Source organism: Camelina sativa, chromosome 12 (assembly GCF_000633955.1).
Source record: "Camelina sativa cultivar DH55 chromosome 12, Cs, whole genome shotgun sequence".
Taxonomy (NCBI): Eukaryota; Viridiplantae; Streptophyta; class Magnoliopsida; order Brassicales; family Brassicaceae; genus Camelina; species Camelina sativa.
The window spans coordinates 20,302,876-20,312,583 of record NC_025696.1 but is presented as its reverse complement, the minus strand read 5'-3'; the positions used below and the strand labels follow the sequence as shown (position 1 = coordinate 20,312,583).

General features: G+C 43.3%; 2 protein-coding genes across 2 annotated transcripts; both read left to right on the top strand.

Moving 5' to 3' along the window:
- LOC104733695 (receptor like protein 30-like) lies at positions 7,127-8,588 on the top strand. The gene is made up of 2 exons (XM_019233829.1): positions 7,127-7,895; positions 8,011-8,588. Exons 1-2 carry the CDS (start codon positions 7,283-7,285, stop codon positions 8,019-8,021), a joined length of 624 nt encoding a protein of 207 aa, XP_019089374.1. The 5' UTR covers positions 7,127-7,282; the 3' UTR covers positions 8,022-8,588.
- LOC109124992 (receptor-like protein 12) lies at positions 8,413-9,368 on the top strand. Its single transcript, XM_019233619.1, has 2 exons — positions 8,413-8,439; positions 8,517-9,368. The coding sequence occupies exons 1-2, from the start codon at positions 8,413-8,415 to the stop codon at positions 9,366-9,368; spliced, it is 879 nt and encodes a 292-aa protein (XP_019089164.1).

Below are 9,708 nucleotides of genomic sequence, written 5' to 3'. Positions count from 1 at the left end.
TAGGCTAAGAGTTCCCCAACTTCTCTACTTTTCTTCTCCATGAGGCTGTAAAAATGATCAATAATAAAAGTGTCTTCTCTTACATTTGTATCGTTTGGATCTCTCATCTTGAGAATCTGTCTTTTTTCTTGTGTTACTTTTATCTTTACCTTTATAATATATTGTGTCGCTGAAGACATGTCAAATGAATGAACAACTGTGGCCTGTGGGTGGCTCTGTTAGAACAGAGGCTGGATCATCTACAACATAACTACTCAACAAAGAAACTTTCTATGGCCTTTTTACAATTCATATGATCGATCATTCAAGTTCTTATCGACGTTTCCCTTCAAATATACGTTTGCTTTTCAGTTGCTACCACGTCATTTTTCATCTTTGAAGAGATATTCTTCGGTACGTACTCTAAGCTTCTTAGGCTCCATCTCCATTTATGGTAAACTGTTTACTTTATAGGGTTAAAACTTATGATTGCTTTTTTTTTTTTTTTTTTGTGAGAGACTGAGACTCCGAGAGTGAGTCATATACTACCCTCAGTAGTCATGTAAGACAAGAGATCCCTCTGATCGTGGCGTGGCGAGGCACTTATACAGCTATACATCCCTTTTAAAATGAATTTGCAATATACTGTATATAAAGACTCCAATAACACATGCATTAACACTTATACGTATAGTACTTCAAGCAAACATGGCTCATTTTATGATAGACCATGTGCAATAATATAAAAGATCATACTTCTTCTTCCGTATAAATTTACCTGAATCAATCATAATAATGAATAATATGAGATTAATTGATTTTCTTTCTAAGACGTCAAGACTCAATAGTGTTGGATATGGGCTTTGACTCCAATTTTTTAGGAGGCCCAAATAGAAGACTCTTAAGAAGATAAGGGCATGAAGTCATGGATATAGTCCATCTGGCCGCAGGAGTAAAATTGTCATTTGTGAAAGTCACAGAAGGAGCCCTAGGTTGATGGCCCACTATAAATACCAGATGTCATTGTCAGAGCTCTGGATCCGAAATTTTGGCAATCAGAGAGAAAATAGCAATTATTATCGTATTAACTGCACTTAGATCTTTGATTGTATTTTCCGTAAACTCTCACCTTCAATTCTACGTTAATAAAAGGACCAGATCTGTAACATCCGCGAACCAATTATTGATTTTCTGGGATGGGTGTCGATCGACACCATGGTGGTGTCGATCGACACCAACATTCTCTGGTTCGACCAATTCGATTTAATTATCGATTTGGACCGGTTTGGTTTAGGGAAAACCATTGAACCGAGGTTTAAAAGGGGGAAAACGACCTAGGGTCGTGTTTTTTTGTCTTACGCCGTTTGAGAGTGAGAGAAAGGGGAGCAAACAGTTTCTAAAGGTTCTTGAGAGAGTTTGTGAGATTTCAAGGTGTTTTTGGTGAGATCATGCTGTGGGAGTGAGGATCTAGGGCCAGGAACGTGTTAGAAGGTTGCTGGGAGTGTAGGATTCATTGCTGTTGGTCCAAATCTTCCTGCAAAGAGGTGAGTGCATGACCATGGCTAATCTAAGCCTTTGATTTCCTTGTTCCTGCTTGTGTGTTGTTGTTTTGTGTGTTTTCTTGCTGGGGATTGGTTGCTATAGGTTTCTAAGGATGTTTCCGGCTTGGGTTTTGAGTTTTGGGCGATTTGGAGGAGGTTGGGAGCAAGATTCGACTCTCGGCTTCGAGCGGATCGCGATTGTAGAGGGAGTGTCGATCGACACCACTTGATGTCGGTCGACGNAACCATTGAACCGAGGTTTAAAAGGGGGAAAACGACCTAGGGTCGTGTTTTTTTGTCTTACGCCGTTTGAGAGTGAGAGAAAGGGGAGCAAACAGTTTCTAAAGGTTCTTGAGAGAGTTTGTGAGATTTCAAGGTGTTTTTGGTGAGATCATGCTGTGGGAGTGAGGATCTAGGGCCAGGAACGTGTTAGAAGGTTGCTGGGAGTGTAGGATTCATTGCTGTTGGTCCAAATCTTCCTGCAAAGAGGTGAGTGCATGACCATGGCTAATCTAAGCCTTTGATTTCCTTGTTCCTGCTTGTGTGTTGTTGTTTTGTGTGTTTTCTTGCTGGGGATTGGTTGCTATAGGTTTCTAAGGATGTTTCCGGCTTGGGTTTTGACTTTTGGGCGATTTGGAGGAGGTTGGGAGCAAGATTCGACTCTCGGCTTCGAGCGGATCGCGATTGTAGAGGGAGTGTCGATCGACACCACTTGATGTCGGTCGACGCCAGCAAATTGGGCATCGATCGACACTGTGGGGTAGTGTCGGTCGACACCAAGGCCAGTGTCGGTTGACACTTGGCTGGTGTCGGTCGACACCTCCCTTCCAGCGAGACATGTTCGATTTCCTGGTTTGTATGTCTTGCGAGACATGTTCGATTTCCTGGTTTGTATGTCTTGTTTGTTGATTGTTTGGAACATTGATATCATTGTTGCTTGTGTGTATAGCCCAGTAGATGGGAGGATTGCCTCACTGAGTGTTTATCAAATACGCATGCATCTCAATATGTGTTTGTGGTGCAGGTAAAGGCAAAGTGTGATCGTGGAATCAAGGCGATAAAGAGGAGGATGTTCTAGGGACTCGATTGCATGTTGTCTGGCATTGCTAGGTTGCCGGTTTCATATTTCCTGATGTTTGATTATTGGATTGTTGTTATGAATAATTATTGGTTATATTATTATTGGATATTTATTGATATTGCTATTTCCGCTGTTGTCTGTGGTTTTGGATAGGTGGCTAGTGGGTATGGGACCACTAGTTGTAGTTATATTATATTTATATTTATTATTGATTAATTTTAAAAAAAACGGATCGGGTCGTTTAAAAATCAATTTTTATTGTAACAACCCGTCCCGTAGACCCCACTAGCCCCGCTAGCCGCCCCAACAGACCGTCCGTGGACCCCGCTAGCCGTCCGCGATCCTAACCCATCACTGTGGATATCCCAATCCACCATTAGGTTATTGGTGCGCCAGGCGTTCCTCGAACCCTGGTCCCCACCCTTTAACAACCTTCCCACAGGACAAGCTCTCATCAATTGGTGGCAAAGCCGTAGGCGCTACGCGCATTGCTCCGACCGATCGTGAAACCAACGACGCTATCCCTCCTGTTCGTGTAGCCGCTGGCGTCAATCCAACCGACTGCGAAGCCGTAGGCGCTACGCACGTCGCTCCGACCAATGGCGTAGCCAACGGCGCTATCCCTCCTGATCGTGTAACTGCTGGCGACACTCCGAACAACCGCGTAGCCGTAGGCGCTATGCGCATCACCCAAACCATATTACACCATCGTACATGCAATCGACGCACATCGCGCACCACGCACAGCATACCGCGTACTGCACACCGAGTACTACATATCGCGAACCGCGCACCGCATCACGCGCATCGCGTACCGCGTACCGGCCAGCACGCCCGCACATGTGTGTCTGTTGTCAACACGCCCGCGCATCCACAATCAGTACGCCTGCGCATCCACGATCAGCACGCCCGTACATGAGCAATCACACGTGACCCCGAGCTCGCTGACATCGCCAACGTATCCCGTAAGGCTGATATCGCCAACATATCCCGTAACAGCGATCTTGCCAACGTATCCCGAAACGACGATCTTGCCAACGTACTCCGAAATGACGATCTCGCCAACGTATCCCGTACTCGACGACCTCACCAACCTCGCGATCCGACCATGCTAACCTCGCAACTTACGGTCTCGCCCGCTTGAGCTTGCAACTCTCGCTCGAGGTCGCAACTCTCGCTCGAGCTCACAACTCACGATCTAGCACTCTCGAGCTCGCAACCCCCGATCTCGCACTCTCGAGCTTGCAACTCTCGCTTGACCTTGCAACTCTCGCTCGAGCTCGCAACCCTCGATCTCGCAATTCTCGCTCGAGCTCGCAACCCTCGATCTCACAACTCTCGCTCGAGCTCGCAACCCTCGATCTCGCAACTCTCGCTCGAGCTCGCCACTCATGATCTCGCACTCTCGATCTCGCAACTCTCGCTCGATCTTGCAACTCTCGCTCGAGCTCGCAACCCTCGATCTCACAATTCTCTCTCAAGCTCGCCACTCTCGATCTCGTAACTCTCGCTCGAGCTCGCAACCCTCGATCTCCCACTCTCGATCTCGTAACTCTTGCTCGAGCTCGCAACCCTCGATCTCGCAATTCTCGTTGGAGCTTGCAACCCTCGATCTCGCACTCTCGAGCTCGCCACCCTTGATCTCGCGCTCTTGAGCTCACCACAACGAGGATGAAAATTCTTAAGTACGCCATTGTACGTTGCCCATCGTCGTTCCATGACTCCACGCCATCATCTGCGCGATTCTCCTCCCACCCTTGGCGGCATCTCGTGAACACCCCTTCGGGCTCGCCATCTCCATGACTTGCGAAACACGACCACATAAAGCACGCCTCTGAACATCCAAAGAAGACAAGCCATCACGCCAGTGTCGTATGCGCCCTCACCATGCCAAGCACTTGCAAGACCCTTACGTGTCACGAGCTCCCGTGTACCTCCACTCCACACTGTGGATCGAGCGCTTCCAAAAGAAACATATGACCTCTTCCAAGCTGCACCTCATGTGATCAAGCCAAGACTCTTTGTGCCGCTACCCAAATCCAGCGCGCCTTCTGTTTTCCGCCCTTCAAAATCGCACATCTTGACCGGTACGATTCGTCACGCCAGTACGCGCCTAAGCTCCGGAGCTACACTCATGAGCAATCTATCGACTCCTATGCTGACGCCCTGGCCAGGCGCACAATCCTAAAACGCGCTCTGCATGGGTGCAGTGGTGAAATAATCCACATCCTTACTTCGGTAGGACATTTCAAGCCGAGCCTAGACTCTCAATGAGCTAGCAAGAATAGGAGTGAGTAAGCCGAGACCCCGACTCGCACACTCTCGCAATTCCTGTTGCGCCCACAGGGTAAGCCGGTCACGCGTACCGCACCTAAAACAGTACGACAAGCCTGTCTTGTCTACTCAAGACGTTTCGGGGAACAACATATCCTGGGTAAGCCATGAGACGTCCGACACTGCAAAATATGCCCTGTAAACAACAAAAACGTCGCTTCTCAATTTTGAAGATAACTTCGCATTCATATAATGTGAATAACATCAAAACCAAAATGGGCAATAATAAAACTTTGCGCGAGAGTTATAAATAAAAATACGAACGACCAAGTTCGCAATAACAAAAAAAATCCAAAAAAAAAAATAACAAAAGCAAGAAACGATAATACGAAGATGCGTCACTCTTGAGCAGTCTCGTCAGCACCTCTGGTAGCATACTCCAGGAAGGGCTTGAGATCATCGTCACGAAGCGGCGGCACCACAACCCCATCCACCTTCACCTGAAACTCTCCTTGACTAACAGCTCTACGCCTCATATCAAGTCACTATACGCCTCGTATTAAGCAACTCTACACCTCGTATCAAGTCACTTCACGCCTCGTATCAAGTTGTTTCATTCCCCGTATCAAGCTTCACGCCTCGTACCAAGCCGCTCCACACAAATAATAATTACAGGTTCAACAAATCCAAGGTTCCGACGAGAACAAACGAACGAGACGAGGCATCGAGACCAGCCGCCTTCAGACTTTACGCGCCACTGCTCCAACGCGCCAGAGCCTTGAATGTTTCACAAGTCACCAAATCAAAAAGCCATCGCGCAACGACCATCATCACGACGAGACCTCCGAACCTTCAACCATCATCACACGCGACCATGGAGCCACAGGATCCGATCGACGAACACGGCTACACAAAGAACCCTCGAAACTCCCGCTCAAAATCCACCACACCTAGGAAAGCATGCGCAATGCACTATTCATCCTGGAACTCTCCGAATATCTCGGAAAACGTGCGCAATGCACTATTCATCTCGGAACTCTCCGGATGTCTCGAAAAACGTGCGCAACGCACTATTCATTCAGGAACCTTCCGAAAGATCTTCAAGCTCTTAAAAATCTTCTGTTCACTCTGTAAGACGGACCTAGAGACGTGGAGTTGCACTCACGCTCATCGCTCATCGGACTAGGGGAGACCATTGTTGGATATGGGCTTCGCCCCCAAATTTTTAGGAGGCCCAAACAGAAGACTCTTAAGAAGATAAGGGCTTGAAGTCATGGATCTGGCCCATGTGGCCGCAGGTGTAAAATCGTCATTTGCGGAAGTCACAGAAGGAGCCCTAGGTTGATGGCCCACTATAAATACCAGATGTCATTGTCAGAGCTCTAGATCCAAAATCTTGGCAATCAGAGAGAAAAGAGCAATTATTATCGTATTAACTGCACTTAGATCTTTGATTGTATTTTTCGTAGACTCTCACCTTCAATTCTACGTTAATAAAAGGATCAGATCTGATTTATTCCCAATTATATGCGTATTATTTATATTGTCGATTTCATACATCAAAGAGTAATTGGCTGTTGGAGGAGCTAAAACTAAAAGATGAGGATACAATCATGGCTTTGCGTGCGGCTCTGGATCGTTTAATTAAAACAAAGCATTGTGATACAAGTTACAATAGATGAACTTTACTCCATCTTTATGTGTCAAGTTAAGCTTAAAATCAATTTAAATTTATACGTTGAGGTTTTACGTTACGTGGCTCACAAGGTTTACACCGGAAGTAATTATTTAAAATTGTTTTAAGCCAGGAACTGAACGTTTTGTTTTGTATATTGATGTCTGGTCAGATATTAGATATATATATTGGGAAACAACGGACGATAGCTTGAGACAAGCGTTTTCTAAATACGGCCAAGTGCTTGATGGTAAGTATAGTCTTTGGATCACTTACCATTCAAGAACTTGATGGTAAATTTCTCGCTTGCTACATATTTATTGTAACTGCTTCGTCAACAGAGATGAAGCCGCACATCAAACAGATTGTTATCGAATAACAAAATTATTCGAATGGAATAAATTTATTTTTACGATATTTNAAAAAAAAAAAAAAAAAAAAAAAAAAAATTTGTGAGAAATATCTCATATTGTTGTCTTCAAAGGTGACTTGTTAGACAAGCTTTTAATCTCCTCCACAAATGTAATTAACAGTTGTTCCAATTATCTTGAGAGTTCACGTACGTATTCCATTTTCTGTGGAAGCAATTAGTCTTCACAGGAGACTTTTTTAATCAAGCTTTAATGTTTTTCCACATATGTAAAAGAGACTAAGAGACGATTCAAAGATCAATTCGTTTCACAAGAAAAAACAATCAAAGAGAAACATCAGGTGCATTGTTGTCGCGAGAGGATGATGATAACAATAATATGGAGCTTTTGTTTACTCTTCTGCCTTTCTCACTCAACACTTGTTATTGCTAAACACTTGTGTCTTCCAGACCAGAGGGATGCTCTTTGGGAGTTCAAGAACGAGTTCTATGTCCAAGAGTTCGATCCCTCTATTTCTGGTGATAAGAAGACAGAGAAGTGGAGGAACAACACTGATTGTTGTTCTTGGGATGGTGTCTCTTGTGATCCTAAGACGGGAGTGGTGGTAGAGTTGAAACTCGGGTACAGTTACCTCAATGGCCCTTTGCGATCTAATAGTAGCCTGTTTAGACTACAACATCTTCAACGCCTAGATCTTAGCAGCAATAATCTCTTTGGTATTCTACCAGAATCTATTGGCAACCTCAAACAATTGAGGTCTTTGAGTCTTTTTCGTTGCAATCTCTTTGGAAAGATTCCTTCTTCACTCGGAAGTCTTTCTTATCTCGCTTATCTTTTACTTTCTTATAATGATCTCACCAATAATGAAGGACCAGATTCGATGGGCAACGTAAACCAACTTACAGATTTTCAACTAGTGCTACTCAACTTGACCTCGCTCATCTGGATCGACCTTGGTTCTAACCAGTTCAAAGGTATGCTCCCATCAAACATGAGTAGCCTCTCGAAAATGAAGTATTTTGATATTAATGACAATTCATTTTCTGGAACCGTTCCCTCTTCTCTCTTCATGATTCCTTCGTTGGATAGACTTGACCTGAGCAGAAACGATTTCAGCGGTTCACTTGAGATTGGGAATATCTCTTCCAAATCTAACCTTCAAACATTATACATGGGAGAAAACAATTTCAAAGGGCCAATCCCAAGATTTATATCGGAACTAGTTGGGCTCTCGGATCTTAGCCTTTCTTTCTGGGACGCAGGAGAGGCCATTGTTGATTTCAGCATCTTCTTGCATCACAAGTCATTTAAGTCACTTGATCTTTCAGGGATTCATTTGAATATCAGTTCAACTCTCCATCTTCCCTCACCAATGAAAATCTTGGTTTTATCATCCTGCAATGTTTCTGAGTTTCCCAAGTTTCTAATAAGCCAAACCAGTTTGTATTATTTAGACATCTCTGTCAATCAAATTGAAGGCCAAATACCAGAATGGCTATGGAGTCTGCCAGCTTTGATGTATGTAAACATTGCTCAGAATTCCTTTAGTGGAGAACTAACTATGTTACCAAACTCTATTATCGATACCTTTATAGGCTCTGATAATCAGTTTTCGGGAGAGATTCCTAGATCAATATGCGAATTCAATCATCTTAGTACACAACAACTTCAGCGGTTCTATTCCAAGGTGTTTTGAAATGCTCAATTCTTCTCTTTGGATCTTGCATCTTCGGAATAATAGTCTCTCTGGTGTTTTCCCAGAAGAGATTATCAGTGCTAACTTGATATCACTTGATGTTGGTGGCAACCAGTTATTAGGAAAACTTCCCAAGTCGCTGATCAACTGCACTCATCTCCAGTTTCTGAACGTGGAAGAGAACAGAATCAATGACAAGTTTCCATTTTGGTTGAGATCGTTGCCCAATCTGCAGATTCTTGTCCTTCGTTCAAACGAGTTCCATGGGCCAATATTATCTCCTGGGGATTCTTTGAGTTTCCCCAAACTACGAGTTTTTGACATTTCAGAAAATCGTTTCAGTGGAGTCTTGCCATCAGATTACTTTGTTGGTTGGAGTGTAATGTCATCGGTCGTAGCCATTGTTGATATTACGCCTGGATATGGGGTTTTAGGATATGACCGAGACTCCTATCATAAATCTGTGGTTCTGACGATTAAAGGATTGGAATTGGCACTGGTAGGTAGTGGTTTCAAAATCTACAAAACCATCCATGTCTCCGGAAACAGACTCCAACGAGATATTCCAGAATCTATCGGTTTACTCAAGGAACTGATTGTGCTCAACATGTCAAACAACGCTTTCACTGGCCATATTCCACCATTTCTGTCAAACTTGACCAATCTCCAATCACCTAGCCCAAACGGATTGTGGATTTTAGCAGGTTATGTCTGCGGATTGACGGATCGGCCTGCGGTCTTCAAATATTAGATAAAAATAAATATTTAATATAAATATGTAACTATTTTTATATAATTTTAAATATATATCTTGTAAAAATATTAGGTTAGACCCGCGCTACGTCGCGGGTTTGGTTTTTGTTACTCTTTTTTTATATTATATATGTATATTTGTTCATAAATTAATATCATAATTAATTAATTTTTTGAATATATTTTATTTAATATATAAGTATAATTTAATATATGTATAATTTATACAAAATTTCAAATGATTTATGATTAATAATTTTTTATTTGCTCTGATTTTAGTAGTTTTATGTTACTACAATATTACCAATTCATATATTAATAAATACACGTTACATATA